Below are 27,166 nucleotides of genomic sequence, written 5' to 3' on the forward strand. Positions count from 1 at the left end.
AACGACATCGTCAAAATCGTGGAAAATGCGACTGTGACTGGCTGCATACTATTACACATGATTAGCTGCAGTGCCTTCTGGTTTGAAATCGATGCGGTGTACCATTCTCCAGAGTACCTAGAATGTTTTTCCTTTTGTTTAGAATTATAATATATAGAATATTTTTGCCATTTCACATGAAATGAAATTTTCTTTGATTACTTACATCTGCCGAAAAACATCAGAACTGACATCCAGAAGTTCTTGCGCTGATGCACAGAAGAAGAATAAATTTAAGAATATTCCACCAAGGTTCAATACGCTAAGAATGGCCACCTCGATGTTTCTCCCATTTCTGATATAAATGCACACCTAAACATAAATGCTTCTGAAAGATGACGAGATGAGTCAAGTTTCTCGGACATTTTAACTAACTGACGTTTACGGTGTAACAGTTGACGGCTTTTCCTGCATAAACTCACATTAACTAACAAACTGCTGACTGTAGTAATACAGCCCAATCCCGCAATGCAGCAAAGCGCAGAATAATAGGAGGTTAAAATGTCGACGTATCTTGACCAGCCACATAAAATGACATAAAATATAATACGATGAATAAATCTTTGGTTCCTGGAATCGTTAACAGGTTCAGTACTAACTCAATAATTTTCCAGTGATGCTCGACGATGCCTACGAAAGCAGTGTGTAGTCTGTTACTCTCGATACGTTTCTCCGAAGTATCATGAAAAGCATGTTCTAAACGGTGTCTGCAAATTAGAGAAGAGATTTGGAGAAGATTAGTTGGGTCATCTGACGAGATCCAATTTGTACAACAAATAATTAATGACATAAGCACTCACCCAAAAATAGTGAACATCCCGCGTGCATGAGTAATGAGCATTTGGAACTGCACATTCGCGGCACATAATCCTATAACCGTCTCAAAAACGAGGATATAATTATATGGTAAACGAAGGGTATAGTTTTTATCCGGATCAAGCAAGAATGCGCCTATGAACGGTTGTCGGGGGTGAGTGGTATTCCACGGTAACTTATCACTCAGAAAGTCCGGTACGAATTGGAAGATGCAATATAGCGTCGATAGCATATATGTTAACGCTAGAATCAGCCGAAGCAGCACACATAGACCCCAATCATTCGCCATTATAGAGGGTGTTTCGTAACTGATGGTACAAGCGAAAAGGGGGTGATACTACATGAAAAAATAAGTCGAATATATAAAATAAAATTTTTTCACCTGAGCCTTTGTTTTTTAGAAAATCGACTTTGAATTTTCGCCGGGTACTCGTGCACTTGATCATGTCTCGTTATAACGGATCGCACTATACAGGGTGTCCCAAAATTCCTTTAACAACCGGAAATGGGAGGTTCCTGAGATCATTTGAAGCAACATTTTCCTTTGCAGAGATGGCAGCCGCGGCTTTGTTTAGGAGTTATTAACGAAAATCACGGACCAATCATAGTGCGACCTAGACGCGAGTTGGCACAGTCGGCCAATAGACAGTTGGCGCGCCGGGCTTGTGTTTTTACCACGTTTTTTTATTACCATTACCACGTTTTTATTAGCTCGCTTTCTTGTTTGTCTGTTTGTCTGTTCGGTGGAAAATTTTGCAATTGATTTTAAACTAACTTCCTGATGAGCTAGAGACTTGAAATCGGTTACCGGAGAAATAACAATTAAATATTTACCTGTTCACCTCCCCGCGAAACCTACGTCATCGCGTTCAGCGATCGCCACGCCGCACCGCGCCGCGCGACAGCGCTCCCTACTCCACTACGCGTTCCCACTCTGACTCATCCCCACTCCACTGAACGTCGAACCTTTATCTTTGACATTTTACCACGGCGTTTGTTTTCGATAGGACGGGGTTGCAATACCGTCTGAAATTTACTACATGTCTCTGTTATAATCTCATCAAAATGTTTGAAATCGATTCAAAAATTTCACACACACAAGACTAAAAAGCGGAAAATAATTATTTAAATAAAAATAAATTTTTAAAAAATACCACGTTTTTGAAATGGACTAAAAAGTATAAAATAATTTTTCCTAGCCCCGTACAGATTCCTAACCACGTACAGATAATCCTGAAAATTTGTGATTGTGAATTTTTAACAGCTACGCAAATACTTGTAAGATTTAAAACGAAAAACGTGAGGGGCATGCAATAGATAATTGATGCATGAATAGTTCACCTAAATTACTAAAAATTGTATACTACTCTCTACACTCCTTACTATTATCTTGCGCCCCACGTATTTCGTTTTAAATCTTACAAGTAATTGCGTAACTGTTAAAAATTCACAATCACAAATTTTCAGGATTATCTGTACGTGGTTAGGAATCTGTACGGGGCTAGGAAAAATTATTTTATACTTCTTAGTCTATTTTCAAACCTTGGTATTTTTAAAAAATTTATTTTTATTTAAATAATTTCGTTAATAACTGCAAAGCCACGGATAACATTTTTTATAAGGAAAATGTCGCTTCAAATGACGTCAGGAATCTCCCATTTCCGGCTGTTGAAGGAATTTTGGGACACCCTGTAGATCATTGTCTCGATGGACCATTATCGCAGTTTAAGTTTGTTTTTATCGTACCGGAAAATTAGGAACACGCAATGAAATAGTATAGATAGTGGAAGCTTCCTACTACTATACATAGCAAGCATATCCAAAGAAAATTCGAAGTCGATTTTCTCGAAAACAAAGCCTCGCATGAAAAAATTTTATTTAATATTTTCTACTTATTTTGTCATGTAGTATCACCCCCTTCTCGTTTGAACCACCAGTTACGAAACGCCCTGTATAAAAAGCAGAGTGCAAGAATAAAAGCTATTTTAGAAATTTTTACAGGAAATAATATAAAGAAAATGTTGATTTATCTTGAAACGGAAGTAAGATGAACATTGCAGAGATTTTTCAAAAAATATAGTACTGACAAGATTTTAATGAATAAGGGGATCAACTGATTATGACTGGTTGAAGAAGATCAAACAGGGTTCCATTACATAAAATGAATATAGACTGTTTCCATCCTTGGTATGTGATGCATTCAAGAATATGGTCCTCTTTGTTCAACACTGCGCAGTGCCAATCGTGTTTTATTCTCTCCAGCATTTCCTTAAACTGATATGATAAAATTAATCTTATCAGATCACACAAATCCACGGATGATGTTCAGATTCAACTAACACCAAAGTACGTATCTGGGAAAATTCGAAAATTTTGATGGCGAAATTATAGGAAAATAAGAAAAATCATATGAATTCACAAATTAATTAGTTTAGATTTTCTACGTATATGTACTCTGGTACTTAGTAAGCATTATAATCATAATTTCCATATAGTAGTGAAGTCAACTGACCGACTCCAATTGACAATGAGTGTATGTGTACGCTAAGGCCCCACTAAGCCATATAAAAAAATAGGGGATGTCCTCAATAAAAACTTCCATATTATTTCCCTTTTTGATGAGGCGACAGGTCTGTGAAAAATAAATTAGGATACAAAGAATTATCAATCTTCATCGGAATTACTGTGCTACTCTGTTAGTCATACCTTTTCTAAGCCAAAGGAGATTATTTCTGTGAACGCCAAAATCCTCGTAGGTACAGCAGTTATTCTTCTTTGGTAGGGCCACTGGCCAACCATCAGCAGATGTAGACGACAAATGTTGAAATACTTCAGGTCGAACTGATCCATTGTAAGCAGTGGTTCAGACACAAGTGACATGAAAGCCAAGCACAACCCTATCCTCCCCACTCTATAGCTAAATTCTTTTCTACCTCTGAAAGTGCAACGTATGATTTTCGATATTCCGCGACTTCCACCGCGTGAGAGGGTAAACACCGTTAATAATCGATGGACGCATCCAGCACAGGTGCGCTATTCGTAAAAGAAATTCGAGTACAATAGATTGCATAGAAGGGTTGCATTGTGGAAGGAAATAATTCTCGGACTTCTTGGTTCCCCTTCGCTTTAATTTTGCGTGTGAAAGTGGACACTCGCGTGGTCATTGACAACCGGTCAATACACTTGTGGCTGTGGGGGTATGTTGCCATTGAATCACTGCCAGTCGACGATGGGAATTGCTCGAGTGCGAACCGGAGTCAGATATGGGAAGAAATAGTTCAGGCCTTGACTTGTTATAGTGATTCGTGTTTTGAGCGTCGTCATTTTGATCGATGGAAAGAATTTTGACAGAAGAGGTAAGGTTTGTAATTTCAATTGTACGCAGAGTGATTCTGGGAACTGAGACAAGTTACTGCTCTTCGTAATGTCAAAATAGAAAAAGAAAGATACGACTCTATTACCTCCTATAGTAGTGTTACATAAGACAATGACGGTCTTTGAAAAAAATGAAATAAACGTGTACAAACATTAAACAACATTAAAATTTTGATTAATGAATGCGTAAGACTATTGTTGTTGAACAGGCAGTTCAGGACAAGCACCATAGATGATGTTGACCTTCAAATATGTCTTCAAGGACACTGATCTCAACAATTCAAAACATGCTTTAATAGTCGTTCGTTGTTACATAAAAGGTTCATAGTTATTAAAGACGGGACATTTTCCGTGTTTCCTTGTGTATTTCAAATTTTAACTCTTGACCTGGACTAAAATTAAACGTGGAATGTGCTCAAAAATATTTCTTATGTACCCGTAGTAACCAGATCGAAGAGCCGTGTCCGTTTCGATGAAAAATTGCACTGATCATTGTAGCGAATAAAGTACCGTAAAGTAAGACAGCGAAGCCTCCAGAATCTTAAATAATTCAAAATTAAAATACACGAAGAGACTCCCGAGTAAGGTCGTTCATGTGTTAATCTTACCGTGTAGTGAGTCTCTAACGACATCGAGAAAACCGTGGAGAATGTTACTGTAACTGGCTGCATACATTTATGCATGATTAGGAGCAGTATCTTCTGGTTTGATTTCGATGCAGTGTACCATTCTCCCCAGTACCTGAAGTGTTTATTATGTAACATATTTTATAATGTACATTACAGGAAATACTAATGCATTTGTTCCACGTGATATGAAACTTTTTTAATTACTTACATCTGCCGAAAAACATGAGAACTGGCATTCAGAAGTTCTTGTGCCGAAGCACTGAAGAAGTGTAAGTTGACGAAGATTCCAATAAGGTTCAATGCGGAAAGAATGGCCAAATCAATCTTTTGATCGTCCTTCATATAAATACATACCTAAACATAAATGCTTCTGAAAGATGACGATAATGATGATTAAGCAGTTTCTTACACAAGTTTCTCGATAAAGTAATCAGCAGCTCCAATGCTGACATGCTTTTTGACTTCGACCACGTCAAGTCAATTGCATGTAGTCTCTTCACTAAGAAAATTATGCAGTTACGATTCACGATTTAAGAAAACAAATCCCAGATCAATAATATCTCCAAAACCATTCTCTCCATTCTAGCATACTGCTAACGATGATACATATTATATTTTTTCACAATGGAAATTTCCGGACATATTGGACATTCACGAAAAACACGAACCAATCAGAGCGCGGTTACGGTCGCCGAGGGGGTCCTCCCGCTGTAGCCACGTTGTGATTGGTTCGTCTTTGTCCTGGATAAAAAAAGTTCCTTCAAATGAAATCAGAATCATCCCTTTTAAGGTCTCAAGACATTTTTGCGACACCGTGTACATTGATATCTTGTGCAAACGTAAATCATTACTACAAATATAATTATGTTGACTAACTAACGTTTACGGCACAATAGTTCGAGGTTTTCCTGCATGAACTCACATCAACTAACAAACCGCTGATAGATAACATGGTGCAAATCGCAATTACGCAGTAACACGCAGCATAATAGGAACTTAAAGCGTCGACGTATCTTGATCCGCCAGCATAAAATGAAATAAAATGTTATGTGACGAACAAATCTTAGGTCTCCAGAAATATTAAAAGGTTCAGCACTAACTGGATAATCTGCTTGTGCTGCTTAATGACGCGTACCAAAACTGTGTGTACTCTGACGTGTTTTACACATTTCTCTGAATTGTCATGGAAAACATGTTCCAAACGGTGTCTGAAATTCGAGTAGTTGTAGAAGATCGGTTGGGTCAGTTCATACGACCCAATTTGTACAACAAAATAATTATTGACTCACCCTAAAATTGTGAACGTCCCGCATGCATGAATAACGAGCATGTGAAACTGCAAAATCATGGCAGATGTTAATAAAACCGTCACCATCACGAAGCCATACCCATATGATAAACGAAGAGGACAGTGTTTATTCGGATGTAGCAAGAATGCGCCAACGAGCGGTTGTCGGGGGTAATTGGTATTCCATGGCAACAAATTATTAACCCATTCAGGTGCGAATAAAAAAGAGGAGAAGAATGACGCTAGTGCGTATGTTAACGCTGGAATCAGCCAAAGCAAAATAAAATAATTATTATTTCTTGTACCGATACGAACTGTAAGAATTAGTGATGCTTTACGTAGAAATGAAAGATTCATCATCGGTTCTAAACATAAACTTGTATATCCCACGTGAGTTCAATAAGGGGATCAACTCATTATGACAGGTTGAAGAAGATCAAACGGTTCCATTACATAAAATGTATATAGACTGTTTCCATCCTTGTTTTGTGATAGCTTCAAGAATATGGTCCTCTTTGTGCAACATTGCGCAGTGCCAATCGTGTTTTATTGTCTCCAGCATTTCCTTCAACTGATATGGTAAAATTACTGATATCTGATTCAGATTCTTCCAATACCAAAGTATGAAGAAAATCCGACGTTTTCGCTAACGAAATGGTATATAGGAACGAATATAGGAAAATGAGGAAAATCATATGAATTCGCAACTTAGTTAGTTTGGATTTTCCTCATATTCATTATTCGTACATAATAGTACATAAAATGTATTTACCAAGTCCAAGTGGAACCAACAGCATCCGTAACCAATGGACACGATGAGCCACATAAAAAAATAGGGGATGTCCTCAATAAAAATTTGCATATTATTTCCTAAGTAGATGAGGCGGCAGATCTGTTCAAAATAATTTATGATGCACGCTGTACTATGGTGAAGATAGGTCAATATCAATTTTTACTCAAAGAATGTATAAACTGATTTAGCCTTTATCCAAATTACTGAGCTACTCTGTCAATCGTACCTTTTCGATGCCGTAGTGGATCATTCCTCCGAATATTATAATCCTCGTAGGCACAGATGTTAGTTTCTTTTGGTAGGGCCACTGACCAATGAGCAGCAAATGTAGCCGACAGATATTGAAGTACCGAAGTTCAACCTGATCCATTGTAAGCCGTGGTTGAGACACAAGTGACATGAAAGCCAAGCACAACCCTATCCTCCCCACTCTATAGCTAAATTCTTTTCTACCTCTGAAACTGCAACCTATAATTTTCGATATTCCGCGACTTCCAGCGCATGAGACGGTAAACACCGTTAATAATCGATGGACGCATCCAGCACAGGTGCGCTATTCGTAAAAGAAATTCGTGTACAATAGACTGCATAGAAGGGTTGCATTGTGGAAGGAAATAATTCTCGGACTTCTTGGTTCCCCTTCGCTTTTATTTTGCGTGTGGAAGTGGACACTGGCGTGGTCATTGACAACCGGTCAATACACTTGTGGCAGTGGGGGTATGTTGCCACTGAAGTACTGCCAGTCGATGATGGGAATTGCTCGAGTGCGCACCGGAGTCAGATATGGGAAGAAATAGTTCAGGTCTTGAATTGTTATAGTGATTCGTGTTTTGAGCGTCGTCAGTTCCAACGGGTAAAAGAATTTCGACACAAGAGGTATGATTTCTAGTTTCAATTCTATGCAGGGTGATTCTGGGAACTAGGTCATGTTACTGATCTTTGTCAAGTCAAAATAGAAAAAGCAGCTGCGACTCTCTTACTTTCTACAGTAGTACTACATACAATAATGCCGGTTTCTAAAAAAATGAAATAATCGTGGTCAAACATAGTACAACATTAAAATTTTCACGTGTCAAAGTGTAAGATTATTGTTATTAAACGGGCAGTTCAGGAGAAGCACCCCTGATGATGTTGACCTTCAAATATTGTTCAGCTCTAACGAAGGCGTGTTTCGTTGTCGCTCTTGTTCGTTTTCGAACTAACGAAAGCCGACCTTGATTGACATGATGTGGAGACGAACGTGCAACTAGGTTGCAGATGGAACGATACTACACTGTCTGATCGCCCGTTTATTTTCAATACACTTGAAGTAGTTTTTTCTTTGTATACACTGCTTCGTTTGAACGCTGCGATGTTCGCTGTTCGCTCCGCGAATTGATTCTGTGTTCACGGTTCGCTCGCTGACTTCATTCTCCAGGTGACTCTGTTCAAAAGGACCCATTTGCCCCGAGACTCTAGTCCTCAGGTAGTTTCTTGGGGCTCGGACGGAGTTTTTTGGAAAAAGTGCAAAAATGTTGTGAATGGTGGATGCAGCGGTAACGCTCTTTTCGGTGCTCGCCTTTAGGTACCGATGTGGGGGTGACTCGAGGGTTACGTTCCGTGCGGTTTCGTAGGATGACTATAGCGGGCAATAGACTAGGGAAGCGCTTCAAACCTGGTAGGACATGCCGAGAATTACCGGACGTGAGGAATAAGGTAATGGGGGCTGGCAAACAGATAAGCGGACCCCGAAGTGAGTAAAGTCTGGAAAGTGAAAATTATGTTCCTTGGCTTCGAGAGTCTATTGCTGCTATGCTATAAATAACAAAAAAGTAATTTGTGAAGTTGCGAGACTCTTAGCGGACCTATTGCTGAAATACCAGGCCAAAAACCTTTCCTGCGGACGATATGGTGGCCAAGAGACGCTCGCCTCGGATGCAGGTAAAAATTATGCAGGCGGGTATACTAAAACGCGGTCCGGATCCCGTGTAAAGATTATGTTGGGGGTGAATGCGGCGCAACAAATATGTCTTCAACGACACTGATCTCAACAATTCAAAACAGGTTTTAATAGTCGTTCAGTGTGTTACATAAAAGATTCCTAATTATTAACGACCAGACATTTTCCGAGTTTCCTTCTGTGTTCCAAATTTTCACTCCTGACTTGTGCTGAAATTAAACTTAGAATGTGCTCAAAAAAATTTCTTATATCTCCGTATTAATCCGATCGGTTTAGATGATAATTTGCACTGATCATTGCAGCGAATAGAGCACCGTAAAGTAGGACATCGCAGCCTGCAGCAACTTAAACAATTAATAATAAAAATAATGGAAGAGACTCAGTCGAACAAGGTTGTTCTAATCTTACCTTGTAGAAAGACTCTAACGACATTGCGATAATCGTGGAGAATGTGATTGCGGTCGGCTGTATACAATTACACATGATTAGCAGCAGTATCCTCTGGTTTGATTTCGATGCAGTGTACCATTCTCCCCAGTACCTGAAATGTGTATTATGTAACACGTTTTCGGTAATTATTTAGAAGCACGGCCTCCTCTCCGATTTTGATGACCTTGAAATACAGTTGTCAAGGTCATCATTCTGAACAACTTTTCGCTATACATGTTACCGCTGCTCAATTTTAGTTATCGAGGTATTCGCAAAAAACTATTGCTAATACTATATCGAATTTTCCGTATTCTTGCACGCTGTGTGGCTACGTAAGCCTGTCCCGGCGCTGCGTTTCTTTACTTTTTGTTTCTAAACACGCTGTGGAGATGAGAGAGAAAACAGGGTCTCACTCTGATCATACATATGTACAGTGGCTCACGAAAGTATTCGAGCACCCTTTAAAACAGAATAACTTTTTTATAATTGTAACAAACGTCCTGATTTTTCATAATCAATTAGAAGCACTGGTTTATGAAATGATATGCAAAAAAGATTTTCCAAAAAATTATAATTTACAAAATTACATGCAAAAATAAAAAAGTCATTTTTTTAACTTTTTTATTAGGGCCCTTAAAGAAAACTTAAAATATATGTTTTGCAGATCTATGCCCCCCCCCCCGCCCGCCGCGCAATCCTAACTAATTCTAATCGCATGGTTTTTGCATTCTATATAACCATCATACAGAATTTGAACTAGCAAACGAAAAATCATGCGGTAAGCATTGATTAGGATTAGCCGGTGGGGGGCGTAGAGGGCAGGACGTCAGGCCGTCTCAACCACACATACATAAATCCAGGAGTAGTGTTTCACAATTGAAAGCTCACCTTATATATGTATGATCAGAGTGAGACCTGTTTTCTCTCTCATTTCCACAGCGTGATTAGAAACAAGAAATAAACAAACGCTGCGCCGGGAGAGGCTTATATTGCCACGCAGCGTGCAAGAATCCGGAAAATTCAATAGAATATTAGCAATAGTTTTTTGCGAATATCTCGAAAACTAAGATCGCGCGGAGGTAACATGTATAGGAAAAAGTTGTTCAGAATGATGACTTTGACAGAATATATTTGAAGGTTATCAAAATCGGAGTGGAAGCCCTACTTCTAAATAATTACCATATTTTCCAATGAACATTACATGTAATACTTGAAATAAAATTTTTTTAATTACTTACATCTGCCGAAAAACATGAGAACTGGCATTCAGAAGTTCTTGTGCTGAATGGCACAAGTAGTATGCATCGAAAAGTACTAGACCTACGGCCAATAAGGAAATCACGGACATCTCGATGTTCCCATCCTTTTTCATATATGTACACACCTAAACATAAATGCTTCTGAGACATGACCGTGGTGATGATTAAACAGTTTCCTACAGAAGTTTCTCAACAAATTATGTGTGAAATATAAAACACTAATAGATTAGAAGAGATGAATCAATGTCACGAAGGGATGAAGTCAATTTTTACTTAATTTCTGCTTCCCACAATCAATTCAGAACTCAAAAATGTTCTCAGGACTCATCTGCTTTTAAGGTTTTCGGACATTTTTGGGATCCCGTGTATATTTACATCTAGTGCAAACATTATGTGAATTATTATTACTAAAACTATTATTGTGTTGAATAACTAACGTTTATGGTACAATAGATGGCGGCTTTTGCTGCATAAACTCACATTAACTAACAAACTGCTGACGGTAAGAACGAAGACCATCCCTAGAATGCACCATTGCGCACCATAATAGGAGTTCAAAGAGTCGGTGTATCTTGAACAGGCGCCATAAAAGTATATAAAATATTATCTGATAGATAAATAATAGGTATCCAGAAATATTAAAAGGTTCAGTACTAACTGTATAATCTGCTTGTGCTTCTGGATACTGCGTACTAGAACAGTGTGTACTCTGTCATCTTTGATGTGTTTCTCTGAAGTATTATTAAAAGCATGTTCTAAACGATGTCTGGAATTTGGAGAAGATTCGTTGGGACGCTAAATAAGACCCAGTAAATAATTACTGATATAAGCACTCACCCAACAACAGTGAACATCCCGCATGCATGCATAACGAGCATGTTGAACTGCATAAACAAGGTAAGTGGTACTAGGACTGTCCCAATCACGAGGACATACTCATATGGTGTACGAAGAGGATAGTTTTTATCTGGATCTAGCAAGAATACGCCTACGAATGGTTCTCGGATGTTAGTGCTATTCCACGAAACCACATTACTCAGAAACTCCGGTGCGAATTGCAAGGTGATGTAGAAAAACACTAGTATGTACGTTAACGCTGAAATCAGCGAAAGGAGCACACGCGACCGTTCAGATAACTGAGATATCTATTACGTACCGGCTGGAATTCAGTAATTCAACCTAATCATTGGCCTCATTTATCATTCTATAAGATGCAGGGTGCAAGAATAAAAGCTATTTTAGAAATTTTTACAAAAACGATTCTTTTTTTACACAAAGGAAAATTGAAGTCAGACGAACTGAATAAAGGGATCAACTATTTATGGCAGGTTCAGGAAGATCAAACGGTTACATTACATAAAACGTATATAGACTTTTCCCATCCTTGTTTCGTGGTAGCTTCAAGTATATGGTCCTCTTTGTTCAACATTGCCCAGTGCCAATCGTCTTTCATTTTCTCCAGAATTTCCTTCAACTGATACGATAAAATTATTACTCTTACCCGATCACGCAAGTCCACGGATGATGTTCAGCTTCAACTAATACCAAAGTATCTTAGAAAATCCGATAATATCTTTAACTATATGAATTCACAAATTGATTAGATTGTGGATTTTCCGAGTATACTCTGATATTCAGAAAGCATTGCACTCATTATTTGTACATAATAGTGAACTGACCAACCCCAATTGGAGCCAAAAGGATATGTACATTGCAGCAACAGAAATCCATAAACAGCAATAAGGAATATCCTCAATAAGAATTCGCACATCTTTTCCTAATTTTATGAGGCGGCAGATCTGTTCAAAGTAAATTATGATACACACTGTACCATGAGTGTAAAACACCGGTCAGGATCAATTTCTCAAAGAATGTGTAAACTGATTCGCCTGATTCTACTCTGCCAATCGTACCTTTTCGTAGCCGAAGGAGATTAGTGCTGCGGCTATAATGAGCCTCGCAGGCACAGTAGTTATTTTTCTTTGGTAGGGCCACTGGCCAATGGCCAGCAAATGTAATCGCCAAATCTTGAAATATTTCAGTTCGAATAGATCCATCGTAAGCCGTGGTTGAGACACAAGTGATATGAAAACCAAGCACAACCCTATCTTCCCCACTCTATAGCTAAATTCTTTTCTACCTCTGAAACTGCAACCTATAATTTTCGATATTCCGCGACACTTCTACCGCGTGAAGCGGTAAACACTGTTAATAATCGATAGATGCATCCAGCACACGTGCGCTATTCATAAAAAAAATTGGAGTACAATAGACTGCATAGAAGGGTTGAAACGTCGAAGGAAGTAATTCTCGGACTTCTTGGTTCCCCATCGCTTTTATTTGTCGTGTGAAAGTGGACACTCGCGTGGTCATTGACAACCGGTCAATACACTTGTGGCAGTGGGGGTATGTTGCCTCTGAAGTACTGCCAGTCGATGATGGGAATTGCTCGAGTGCGCACCGGAGTCAGATATGGGAAGAAATAGTTCAGGTGTTGACTTGTTACAGTGATTCGTGTTTTGATCAACGTCATTTTAAACGGCAGGGAGACTTTCGACTGAATAGGTATGATTTCTAGTTTCAATTATATGTATGCAGGCTGTTTTTGGGAACTGGGACAAGTCATTGCTCTTCGTAAAGTCAATGTTCGCGCGTTTGGACACTCGCGAGTGTAGTTCGAAATATTGCCCGCTAATTTAAAATAGGGCAGCCGATTCAATGGTTGAGTGATATGTAATGGTCCTATTTGCGGAATCACGTTAAAGAAAGCGTTTCGTGCCGGACCTGCTACGCGACTCGTTAGTAGGGCTAACGTAGCAGGTACTACCTTAGACGCTAGCGTACGCGAAGGATCTCAAATGATGCTATCCGATTTCGTCGGTTGTCCTGATCGTTGGACAATGAAATACCGCGATGCAGGTCTTACAAGTAGAGCGAATCATTGACTCGTGGACTGGAGAGTCTAAAACTGAACTGGGTGAACTTGCCTTCCAGTCCTGACGCGATGAGAAAGAAAATGCACTGATTCGTTCCCGCCGAAAGTTGCATTTCCCAATCAGCACATCTTGACTGTGTTTTAGGCCTCCTTCCCATTACCTCTGAATGAGGCTTCGGAAAAGAGGAGTGGAGTGATTCCTAACTCGGTCGACGACGGGTCTCGGTATTTAGAATGACTAATTAGAGGGACTAAATTTATTGCACCTTGTACTTCCAAGGATGTATAAAAAACCTAACATTAAGCAGATGCTTCGACTGGTTGCCGAATGACAATAGTTGACTTAAGGTCGTCGCATACTAGACCATACCGCCGCGCCGCCTACCAGCGCGGACTCTTGACTTTCTTCTATGTAGTTCTAGTTCTACGTAAGGCTATTGTTGTTAAACAGACGGTTCAGAACAAGCTGCCTTGATGATGTTGATCTTCAAATATGTCTTCAGGGACACCCAACTCAACAATTCAAAACAGGTTTTAATAGTCTTTCATTGTTACATAAAAGGTTACTGATGACAAAAAACTAGACTATTTCCGAATTTCCTTCTGTGTTTTACATTTTTGACTCCTGACTTGTGCCGAAATTAATCTTAGCATGTGTTCAAAAAAGTTTATTATGTCTCCGTATTAATCCGATCGGTTTCGATGAAAATTTGCACTGATCATTGCAGCGAATAGAGCACCGTAAAGTAGGATATCGCAGCCTGCAGCAACTTAAACAATTAATAATCAAAATAATGGAAGAGACTCAATCGAACAAGGTTGTTCTAATCTTACCTTGTAGAAAGACTCTAACGACATTGCGATAATCGTGGAGAATGTGATTGCGGTCGGCTGTATACAATTACACATGATTAGCAGCAGTATCCTCTGGTTTGATTTCGATGCAGTGTACCATTCTCCCCAGTACCTGAAATGTGTATTATGTGACACGTTTTCGGTAATTATTTAGAAGTAGGGCCTCCTCTCCGATTTTGATGACCTTGAAATACAGTTGTCAAGGTCATCATTCTGAACAACTTTTCGCTATACATGTTACCGCTGCTCAATTTTAGTTATCGAGATATTCGCAAAAAACTATTGCTAATACTATATCGAATTTTCCGTATTCTTGCACGCTGTGTGGCTACGTAAGCCTGTCCCGGCGCTGCGTTTCTTTACTTTTTGTTTCTAAACACGCTGTGGAGATGAGAGAGAAAACAGGGTCTCACTCTGATCATACATATGTACAGTGGCTCACGAAAGTATTCGAACACCCTTTAAAACAGAATAACTTTTTTATAATTTTAACAAACGTCCTGATTTTTCATAATCAATTAGAAGCACTGGTTTATGAAATGATGTGCAAAAAAGATTTTCCAAAAAATTATAATTTACAAAATTACATGCAAAAATAAAAAAGTCATTTTTTTAACTTTTTTATTAGGGCCCTTAAAGAAAACTTAAAATATATGTTTTGCAGATCTATGCCCCCCCCCGCCCGCCGCGCAATCCTAACTAATTCTAATCGCATGGTTTTTGCATTCTATATAACCATCATACAGAATTTGAACTAGCAAACGAAAAATCATGCGGTAAGCATTGATTAGGATTAGCCGGTGGGGGGCGTAGAGGGCAGGACGTCAGGCCGTCTCAACCACACATACATAAATCCAGGAGTAGTGTTTCACAATTGAAAGCTCACCTTATATATGTATGATCAGAGTGAGACCTGTTTTCTCTCTCATTTCCACAGCGTGATTAGAAACAAGAAATAAACAAACGCTGCGCCGGGAGAGGCTTATATTGCCACGCAGCGTGCAAGAATCCGGAAAATTCAATAGAATATTAGCAATAGTTTTTTGCGAATATCTCGAAAACTAAGATCGCGCGGAGGTAACATGTATAGGAAAAAGTTGTTCAGAATGATGACTTTGACAGAATATATTTGAAGGTTATCAAAATCGGAGTGGAAGCCCTACTTCTAAATAATTACCATATTTTCCAATGAACATTACATGTAATACTTGAAATAAAATTTTTTTAATTACTTACATCTGCCGAAAAACATGAGAACTGGCATTCAGAAGTTCTTGTGCTGAATGGCAGAAGTAGTATGCATCGAAAAGTACTAGACCTACGGCCAATAAGGAAATCACGGACATCTCGATGTTCCCATCCTTTTTCATATATGTACACACCTAAACATAAATGCTTCTGAGACATGACCGTGGTGATGATTAAACAGTTTCCTACAGAAGTTTCTCAACAAATTATGTGTGAAATATAAAACACTAATAGATTAGAAGAGATGAATCAATGTCACGAAGGGATGAAGTCAATTTTTACTTAATTTCTGCTTCCCACAATCAATTCAGAACTCAAAAATGTTCTCAGGACTCATCTGCTTTTAAGGTTTTCGGACATTTTTGGGATCCCGTGTATATTTACATCTAGTGCAAACATTATGTGAATTATTATTACTAAAACTATTATTGTGTTGAATAACTAACGTTTATGGTATAATAGATGGCGGCTTTTGCTGCATAAACTCACATTAACTAACAAACTGCTGACGGTAAGAACGAAGATCATCCCTAGAATGCACCATTGCGCACCATAATAGGAGTTCAAAGAGTCGGTGTATCTTGAACAGGCGCCATAAAAGTATATAAAATATTATCTGATAGATAAATAATAGGTATCCAGAAATATTAAAAGGTTCAGTACTAACTGTATAATCTGCTTGTGCTTCTCGATACTGCGTACTAGAACAGTGTGTACTCTGTCATCTTTGATATGTTTCTCTGAAGTATTATTAAAAGCATGTTCTAAACGATGTCTGGAATTTGGAGAAGATTCGTTGGGACGCTAAATAAGACCCAGTAAATAATTACTGATATAAGCACTCACCCAACAATAGTGAACATCCCGCATGCATGCATAACGAGCATGTTGGACTGCATAAAAAAGGTAAGTGGTACTAGGACTGTCCCAATCACGACGACATACTCATATGGTGTACGAAGAGGATAGTTTTTATCTGGATCTAGCAAGAATACGCCTACGAATGGTTCTCGGATGTTAGTGCTATTCGACGAAACCACATTACTCAGAAACTCCGGTGCGAATTGCAAGGTGATGTAGACAAACACTAGTATGTACGTGAACGCTGAAATCAGCGAAAGGAGCACACGCGACCGTTCAGATAACTGAGATATCTATTACGTACCGGCTGTAATTCAGTAATTCAACCTAATCATTGGCCTCATTTATCATTCTATAAGATGCAGAGTGCAAGAATAAAAGCTATTTTAGAAATTTTTACAAAAACGATTCTTTTTTTACACAAAGGAAAATTGAAGTCAGACGAACTGAATAAAGGGATCAACTATTTATGGCAGGTTCAGGAAGATCAAACGGTTACATTACATAAAACGTATATAGACTTTTCCCATCCTTGTTTCGTGGTAGCTTTAAGTATATGATCCTCTTTGTTCAACATTGCGCAGTGCCAATCGTCCTTCATTTTCTCCAGAATTTCCTTCAACTGATACGATAAAATTATTACTTTTTCCCGATCACGCAAGTCCACGGATGATGTTCAGCTTCAACTAATACCAAAGTATCTTAGAAAATCCGATAATTTCTTTAACTATATGAATTCACAAATTGATTAGAGTGTGGATTTTCCGAGTATACTCTGATATTCAGAAAGCATTGCACTCATTATTTGTACATGATAGTGAACTGACCAACCCCAATTGGACCCAAAAAGATATGTAGATTTCGACGCCAACAATCCAAAAACAACAATAGGGAATCTCCTCAATAAGAATTCGCATATCATTTCGTAATTTTATGATGCGGCCGATCTGTTCAAAGTAAATTATGATACACACTGTGTCATGAGTGTAAAACACCGGTCAAAAGCAATCACTACACAAAGAATGTATAAACTGATTCGCCTGATTCGACTCTACCAATCGTATTGTAGGAATATCTTGAAGGAACACCTACGCCTTGGGCGTGGCGTATCTGGTTGAACAATTTTGTAGTTTATTATTTTTAACACGTTCTCTTTATTGTCTCTACGTAGCTGGCAACTTACAACTTGATCTCTCAGCCTTTGCATTCGTTCCTTTTATTCATTTCGATTACTCCTCTCTCGCACTCTCATTCTCTCTCTCTCTCCCTACCAGTCTCGTATCTATTCGGAAAACTCAGTTGTTCACGTACGCGCGCGCGATTGGCACCCTTAGCCACTTGACGCTTGTCACTAATTGTAAGACCCAAACACTCTTCTCTCACACCTCGGCCTAGACAAACTTCCTTTCACGCAGCACCCAAACACGTTGGCGCCACGATGTCGCGTCCACAGTCACTATAAACATTCACGCCCATACAGTACCTTTTCGAAGCCGAAGGTGATCATTAGTGCGGATACAATGAGCCTCGCAGGTACAGCAGTTATTTTCCTTTGGTAGGGCCACTGGCCGATGACCAGCAAATGCAACCGACAAATCTTGAAATACTTCAATTCGAATAGATCCATTGTAAGCTGTGGTTGAGACACAAGTGACCTGTGAAACTAAGCAGAACACTTTTCTCCCCACTCAATAGCTAATACTTTTCTACCTCTGAAACTGCAACCTATAATTTTCGATATTCTGCGACTTCTACCGCGTGAAGCGGTAAACACCGTTAATAATCGATGGACCCATCCAGCACGGGTGCGCTATTCATAAAAGAAATTCGAGTACAATAGACTGCATAGAAGGGTTGCATTGTGGAAGGAAATAGTTCTCGGACTTCTCGGTTCCCCTTCGGTTTTATTTTTCGCGTAAAAGTGGACACTCGCGTCGTCATTGACAACCAGTCAATACACATGTGGCAGTGGGGGTATGTTGCCACTGAAACACTGCCAGTCGATGGTAGGAGTTGCTGGAGTGCGGACTGGAGTTACATATGGGAAGAAATAGTTCAGGTCTTGAATTGTTATAGTGATTCGTGTTTTGAGCGTCGTCAGTTCCAACGGGTAAAAGAATTTCGACACAAGAGGTATGATTTCTAGTTTCAATTCTATGCAGGGTGATTCTGGGAACTAGGTCATGTTACTGATCTTTGTCAAGTCAAAATAGAAAAAGCAGCTGCGACTCTCTTACTTTCTACAGTAGTATTACATAGAATAATGCCGGTTTCTAAAAAAAATGAAATAATCGTGGTCAAACATAGTATAACATTAAAATATTCATGTGTCAAAGTGTAAGATTATTGTTATTAAACGGGCAGTTCAGGAGAAGCTCCCCTGATGATGTTGACCTTCAAATATTGTTCAGCTCTAACGAAGGCGTGTTTCGTTGTCGCTCTTGTTCGTTTTCGAACTAACGAAAGCCGAACTTGGTTGAGATGATGTGGAGACGAACGTGGAACTAGATTGCAGATGGAACGATACTACACTGTCTGATCGCCCGTTTATTTTCAATATACTTGAAGTAGTTTTTTCTCTGTGTACACTGCTTCGTTTGAACGCTGCGATGTTCGCTGTTCGCTCCGCGAATTGATTCTATGTTCACGGTTCGTTCGCTGACTTCATTCTCCCGGTGACTCTGTTCCAAAGGACCCACTTGCCCCGAGACTCTAGTCCTCAGGTAGTTTCTTGGGGCTCGGACGGAGTTTTTTGGAAAAAGTGCAAAAATGTTGTGAATGGTGGATGCAGCGGTAACGCTCTTTTCGGTGCTCGCCTTTAGGTACCGATGTGGGGGTGACTCGAGGGTTATGTTCCGTGCGGTTTCGTACGATGACTATAGCGGGCAATAGACTAGGAAAGCGCTTCAAACCTGGTAGGACATGCCGAGAATTACCGGACGTGAGGAATAAGGTAATGGGGGCTGGCAAACAGATAAGCGGACCCCGAAGTGAGTAAAGTCTGGAAAGTGAAAATTATGTTCCTTGGCTTCGAGAGTCTATTGCTGCTATGCTATAAATAACAAAAAAGTAATTTGTGGAGTTGCGAGACTCTTAGCGGACCTATTGCTGAAATACCAGGCCAAAAACCTTTCCTGCGGACGATATGGTGGCCAAGAGACGCTCGCCTCGGATGCAGGTAAAAATTATGCAGGCGGGTATACTAAAACGCGGTCCGGGTCCCGCGTAAAGATTATGTTGGGGGTAGCAATGGGCCGCAACAAATACAATGTCTTCAACGACACTGATCTCAACAATTCAAAACAGGTTTTAATAGTCGTTCAGTGTTACATAAAAGATTCCTAATTATTAACAACCAGACATTTTCCGAGTTTCCTTCTGTATTCCAAATTTTAACTTCTAACTTGGGGTGAAATTAAACTTAGAATGTGCTCAAAAATATTTCTAATGTACCCGTACTATTCAGATCGAAGAGATGTGTCCGTTTCGATGAAAATTTGGACTGATCATCGTAGCGAATAGAGCACCGTAAAGTAGGACAGCGCAGCCTGCATCAACTTAAACAATTGATAATCTGAATAATCGAAGAGTCTTCCGAGCAAGGACTTTCATGTGTTAATCTTACCACGTAGAAAGTCTCTAACGACACCGTGAAAATCGAGGAGAGTGTGATTGCGGCTGGCTGTACACAATTACGCATGATTAGCAGCAGTATCTTCTGGTTTGAATTCGATGCAGTGTACCATTTTCCCCAGTACCTGAAATGTTTATTATGTAACATACTTTGTAATGAATATTATGAAACTTTTTGCCATCGCACGTGAAATAAAATTATCTTAATTACTTACATCTGCCTAAAAACATGAGCACTGACATTTTGAAGTTCTTGTGCTGAAGCACTGAAGAAATGTAAGTTGACGAAGACTCCAATAAAGTTCAATGCGGAAGCAATGGCCAACTCAATCTTTCGTTCGTCTTTGATGAAAATGCACACCTAAACATAAATGCTTCTGAAAGATGACGATAATGATGATTAAACAGTTGCGTATAGAAGATTCTCAACTAATTATGTGTGAAATATAAAACAGTAATAGATTAGAAAAATCTAAGTACATTGTAACTTGTTTTTCAAGGTATCGATGTCATGAAGGGCTGAAATCAATTTTTATTTTATTCCTGCTTCTCACAATCAATTCAGGACTCAGAAAATGACCTCAGGAATCAACCGTTTTACGGTTTTCGGACATTATTGGGACGGCGATATATTTACAGCTAGTGCAAACATTGTGGGAATTATTATTACTAAAACTATTATTGTGTTGATTAACTAACGTTTATGGCATAATAGATGGCGACTTTTCGTGTATAAACTCACATTAACTAACAAACTGCTGACTGTAAGAACGAATACCAACCCTATAAAGCAGCATTGCGCACCATAATAGGAGTTTAAAGAGTCGATGTACCTTTAACAGGCACCATAAAATTATATAAAATATTATCTGATGGATAAATAACAGGTATCCAGAAATATTAAAAGATTCAGTACTAACTGCATAATCTGCTTATGCTGCTCGACGATGCGTACTAGAACAGTATGTACTCTGTCATCTTTGCTACGTTTCTCCGAAGTATTATGAAAAGCATGTTCTAAACGTTGTCTGCAATTTGGAGAAGATTTGTTAGGCCACTATATAAATAAAACCCAATTAGTACACCAAATAATTACTGGCATAAGCACTCACCCAAAAATAGTGAGCATACCGCATGCATGCATAACGAGCATGTTGAACTGCACATACGCAATAGATGGTAGAAGAACCACCAAGATCATGCAAGCATACTCATATGGTATACGAAGAGGATAGTTTTTATCCGGATCAAGCAATAATTCGCCTACGAATGGTTCTCGGATATTCGTGCTATTCGACGAAACCACATTACTCAGAAACTCCGGTGCGAATTGCAAGGTGATGTAGAAAAAAGCTGGTATGTACGTTAACGCTGAAATCAGTGAAAAGAACAAACGCGTTCGTTCAGATAACTGAGACATCTATTACGTGCCCGCTGTGAGTAATACAACCTAATCATTGGCCTCATTTACCATGTTATGTATAATAAGCAGAGTGCAAGAATAAAAGCAATTTTAGAAATTTTTACAAAAAGTTTTTTTTTTACACATAAAAAGATTGAACTCGGATAAACTGAATAAGGTGATCAACTATTTATGGCAGGTTGAGGAAGATCAAACGGTTCCATTACATAGAAAGTATGTAGACTTTTCCCATCCTTGTTTCGTGATAGCTTCAAGAATATGATCCTCTTTGTTCAACATTGCGCAGTGCCAATCGTCTTTCACTTTCTCCAGAATTACCTTCAACTGATACGATAAAATTACTCTTACCCGATCACGCAAGCCAAGGATGATGTTCAGATTCAACTAATACCAAAGTATCGAAGAAAATCCGAAAATTGCTTTGATTACATGAATTTACGAATTACATAGATTGGATTTTCCGAGTATACTCTGATATTCAAAAAGCATTGCACTCATTATTTGTACATAATAGTGAACTGACCATCTCTAATTGGATCCAACTGAATGTGTATAGTGCGACGATAATAATCCAAAAAGTACAATAGGAAATCTCTTCGATAAGAATATGCACATCATTTTCAAAATTTATGAGGCGGCAGATCTGTTCAAAGTAAATTATGATACACACTGTACCATGAGTGTAAAAAACACCAGTCAAAATCAATCACTATACAAAGAATGTATAAACCAATTCGCCTGATTCTATTCTGCCAATCGTACTCTAGGAATATTTTGAAGGAACTCCTACGCCTAATACTTTTAGCATGTTCTCTTTATTGTGTCTACGTAGTTCGCAACTTACAACTTAGCTCGCTCTCAACTCTCACACTTCTGATCCCTCTCTGTCTCTCTCTCTCTCTATCAGTCTCGCATCTATTTGGAACCCTCAGTTTTTCACGTTCGCCCTGTGTTTGCCACCTCTAGCCACTTGACGCTTGTCACTAAATGTAAGAGCCAAACACTCTTCTTTCACACCTCTGCCTAGACAGACTTCCTCTCACGCAGGACACAAACGCGTTGGAACCACGATGTCGTGTCGGCACTTTCTCTAAACATTCACACCTATACAGTACCTCCTCGAAGCCCATGGAGATCATTTGTGCGGATACAATGAGCCTCGCTGGTACAGCAGTTATTTTCCTTTGGTAGGGCCACTGGCCTATGACCAGCAAATGTAACCGACAAATCTTGAAATACTTCAGTTCGAACAGATCCATCGTAAGCTATGGTTGAGAAGTGACATGCAAGCCAAACAGAACCCCATCCTCCCCACTCTATAGCTAAATTCTTTTCTGCCTCTGAAACGGCAACCTATAATTTTCGATATTCCGCGACTTCTACCGCGTGAAGCGGTAAACACCGTTAATAATCGATAGACGCATCCAGTACAGGTGCGCTATTCGGAAAAGAAATTCGAGTACAATAGACTGCATAGAAGGGTTGAAACGTCGAAGGAAGTAATTCTCGGACTTCTCGGTTCCCCTTCGGTTTTGTTATTCCTGTGAAAGTGGACACTGGCGAGGTCATTGCCAACCGGTCAATACACTTGTGGCAGTTGGGGGATGTTGCCACTGAAGTACTGCCAGTCGATGATGGGAATTGCTCGAGTGCGGACTGGAGTCAGATATGGGAGGAAATAGTTCAGGTGTTGACTTGTTATAGTGATTCGTGTTTTGATCAACGTCATTTTAAACGGCAGGGAGAGGAGAAACCTCTGAATGAGGCTTCGGAAAGGAGGAGTGGAGTGATTCCTAACTCGGTCAACGACGGGTCTCGGTGTTTAGAATGGCCAATTAGAGGGACTAAATTTATTGCACCTTGTACTTTCAAGGATGTATAAAAAACCTAACATTAAGCAGATGCTTCGACTGGTTGCCGAATGACAATAGTTGACTTAAGGTCGTCGCACACTAGACCATACTGCCGCGCCGCCTACCAGCGTGGACTCTTGACTTTCTTCTATGTAGTTCTAGTTCTACGTAAGACTATTGTTGTTAAACAGACGGTTCAGAACAAGCTGCCTTGATGATGTTGACCTTCAAATATGTCTTCAGGGGCACTAATCTCAACAATTCAAAACAGGTTTTAATAGTCATTCACTGTTACATAAAAGGTTACTGATGACTAAAAACGAGACTATTTCCGAATTTCCTTCTGTGTTTTACATTTTTAACTCCTGACTTGTGCTGAAAGTAAACTTAGCATGTGCCTAAAAAAGTTTCTTATGTCTCCACATTAATCCGATCGGTTTCGATGAAAATTCCCACTGATCATTGCAGCGAATAGAGCACCGTAAAGTAGGACATTGCAGCTTGCAGCATCTTAAACAATTAATAATCTATATATTCGAAGAGACTATCGAGCATGCTTGTTCGTCTGATAATCTTACCACGTAGAAAGTCTCTAACGACACCGTGTAAAGCGAGGAGAATGCGACTGCGACTGGCTGGATACATTTATACATGATTAGTTGCAGTATCTTCTGGTTCGAATTCGATGCAGTGTACCATTCTCCGCAGTACCTGAAATGTTTATTATTTAGCATATTTTGCAATGAACATTACATAAAATATTAACCCCTTGCCTTGTAATATCATGTCTAACACGTGATGAAGATTCTGAACAATAAAAATGTATGTTAATAATTTTCTGTAACCGAAATGAAATTCTATTTTGGTTTTGTCATTGTACAGCTATTGAAGAACATATATGGATACAATAGATATAAGTTTTCTCCATTTTAGGAAATCACGGTTTACAAAGAAGTTATTATGACTAAAATCGCAAAATAAATCGTAGGGCAAGGGGTTAATTCACGTTACGTACAGTATAGCTTCTTCTTCTCGAAAATTTTCTTTAACTACTCACGTCTGCCGGAAAATGTGAGAACTGACGTTCAGGAGTTCTTGTGCTGAATCACACAGAAAGTATCCATTGAAGAATACTCCACCCAAGTTCAATGAGGCAATAACGGTCATCTCGATGTTCCCCTCCTTTCTGATGTATGTACACACCTAAACATAAATGCTTGTGATACATGACCGTGGTGATGATTAAACAGTTTCCTATAGAAGTTTCTCAACAAATTATGTGTGAAATACAAAACAGTAATAGATTAGAAAAATCTAAGATCATTGTAACGTGTATTTCAAGGTTGTGAAGCGATGAATCAATGTCACGAAGGGATGAAGTCAATTTTTATTTTATTCCTGCTTCCCACAATCAATGCAGAACTGAAAAATGATCTCAGGAATCCGACACCGTGTATATTTACATCTAGTGCACACGTGTGAATCATTATTACTAAAACTATCAGATGATTGATTATTAGATGAATAAAGTTCTATCAATAAATTATATAGTCACCATTCTTTTTTAATTGTAACAATTCTACAACGATGACTTGTATAATTTATAATAATAATAATAATTATATAAAACTTATATAATTTTTCTTTACAATCTGCTGTGCAGGACACTTTGCGATATATATACATTGTCCCACGAGAGTCCAGACTCGCGTAAAGACCAGTTTTCGTTCGCGTTCTGCGCATCTTTGCCCTAATTGGTTCAAGAAAGTGGGGAGTCGGTAGTGGAGTGAGAGATCATAGGCTCGCTCCGCCCCCACGGTCTTCGAAGCTGCGCGAAACGAGTCCGGACTCTTGTGGGACAAAGTTGCGTTGACTAACTAACGTTTATGGTATTATAGATGGCGACTTTTCCTGGATAGACTCACATTAACTAACAAACTGCTTCCTGTAAGAACGGAGACCAACCCTATAAAGTAGCATTGCACAGCATAATACGAGTTTAAAGAGTTGATGAACCTTGAACAGCCACCATAAAATTATATAAAATATTATCTGATGGATAAATAATAAGGCTCCAGAAATATTAAAAGGTTCAGTACTAACTGGATAATCTGTTTGTGCTTCTCGATAATGCGTACGAGAACAGTGTGTGCTCTGTCATCTTTGATACGTATCTCCGAAGTAGTTTGAAATGCATGTTCTAAACGTTGACTGCAAGTTGGAGAAGTTCGTTGGGTCACTAGATGAAACCCATTTGTATACCAAATAATTATTAACATAAGCACTCACCCAAAAATAGTGAACATCCCGCGTGCATGCATAACGAGCATGTTGAACTGTACAAACATGATAGATGGTAGTAGGGCCGTCCCAATCACGATGACAGACTCGTATAGTGTACGAAGAGGATAGTTGTTATCTGGAGCAAGCAAGAATACGCCTACGAATGGTTCTCGGATGTTAGTGGTATTCCACGGAAACAAATTACTCAGAAACTCCGGTGCGAATTGCAAGGTGATGTAGAAAAACGCTAGTATGTACGTTAACGCTGAAATCAGCGAAAGCAGCACATACGTTCGTTCAGATAACTGAGATATCTACAGTCGGTGTACAAAGTATTCGTACACCTTTTAAAAACGAATAAATTTTTCAAAATTGGACTCCGCAGCTTGAGTTTTTTCGAGACGTTAGAAGGGTTAGTGTACTAGCTAATGTGTAAATAATTTTTTTTTGTATTTATTATTGGTCGCAATTACGAAGGGAACAGTAAAGTCCACGATTTTTAAATTTTTTATCTGTACCTTCAATGAAAATGTAGAAGGCGCCTTTGGTAGGTTTAAGTAAGTTATATACTTGTACAAAGTTTCATTGAAATTGGTTTACCGATAAAAAAGCTATGGACATTGTAAGATGTAAAAATCTTTGAATTTACGGTTTGAGATTCATTCAAATCGCAGATTCTTACGATTTTTGCTATTTTCAATCGATTATATTTCGTAATATCCTTGATCGATTTCGATGAAACTTTGTACAAGTATATAACTTACTTAACCTACCAAAGGCGCCTTCTACATTTTCATTAAAGGTACAGATAAAAAATTAAAAAATCGTGACCATTACTACTTCCTGCGCAATTGCGACCCATAACAACAATTTAAAAAAACATTATTTACACATTAGCTAGTAAACTAATGCTTCTAACGTCTGAAAAGAAACTCAAGCTGTTGGGTCCAATTTTGAAAAAGTAATTCGTTTTTTTAATGTGTACGAATACTTTGTACACCGACTGTATTACGTACCGGCTGTAAGTAATTCAACCTAATCATTGGCCTACATTTATCATTCTGTAAGAAGCAGAGTGCAAGAATAAAAGCCATTTTAGAAATTTTTAACAAAAGATTCGTGTTTTACACAAAAGAAAATTGAAGTCAGATGAACTGAATAAGGGGATCAACTATTTATGACAGGTTGCGGAAGATGAAACGGTTCCATTACTTAAAAAGTATATAGACTTTTCCCATCCTTGTTTCGTGACAGCTTCAAGAATATGATCCTCTTTGTTCAACATTGCCCAGTGCCAATCGTCCTTCATTTTCTCCAGAATTTCCTTCAACTGATACGATAAAATTATTACTCTTACCAGATCACACAAATATACAACTAATATCAAAGTATCTGAGAAAATCCGAAAATTTCGTTATATGAATTTACAAATTAATTAGATTGTGGATTTTCCGAGTATACTCTGATATTCAAAAATCATTGCACTCATTATTTTTACATGATAGTGA

The 27,166-nt window shown here is 38.8% G+C and overlaps 2 protein-coding genes across 4 annotated transcripts in view; one reads left to right on the top strand and one right to left on the bottom strand.

Moving 5' to 3' along the window:
* Positions 1-27,166, top strand: part of Nlg-4 (neuroligin 4) — a 511,553-nt gene that overhangs the window by 340,797 nt on the left and 143,590 nt on the right. The gene's annotated exons all lie outside the window — the stretch shown is intronic.
* Positions 4,021-5,720, bottom strand: LOC143212621 (uncharacterized). The gene is made up of 2 exons (XM_076431583.1): positions 5,068-5,720; positions 4,021-4,971 (listed from the first exon to the last, which is right to left on the bottom strand). The coding sequence occupies exons 1-2, from the start codon at positions 5,199-5,201 to the stop codon at positions 4,659-4,661; spliced, it is 447 nt and encodes a 148-aa protein (XP_076287698.1). The 5' UTR covers positions 5,202-5,720; the 3' UTR covers positions 4,021-4,658.

Source organism: Lasioglossum baleicum, chromosome 10, assembly GCF_051020765.1.
Source record: "Lasioglossum baleicum chromosome 10, iyLasBale1, whole genome shotgun sequence".
NCBI classification, from domain to species: Eukaryota; Metazoa; Arthropoda; class Insecta; order Hymenoptera; family Halictidae; genus Lasioglossum; species Lasioglossum baleicum.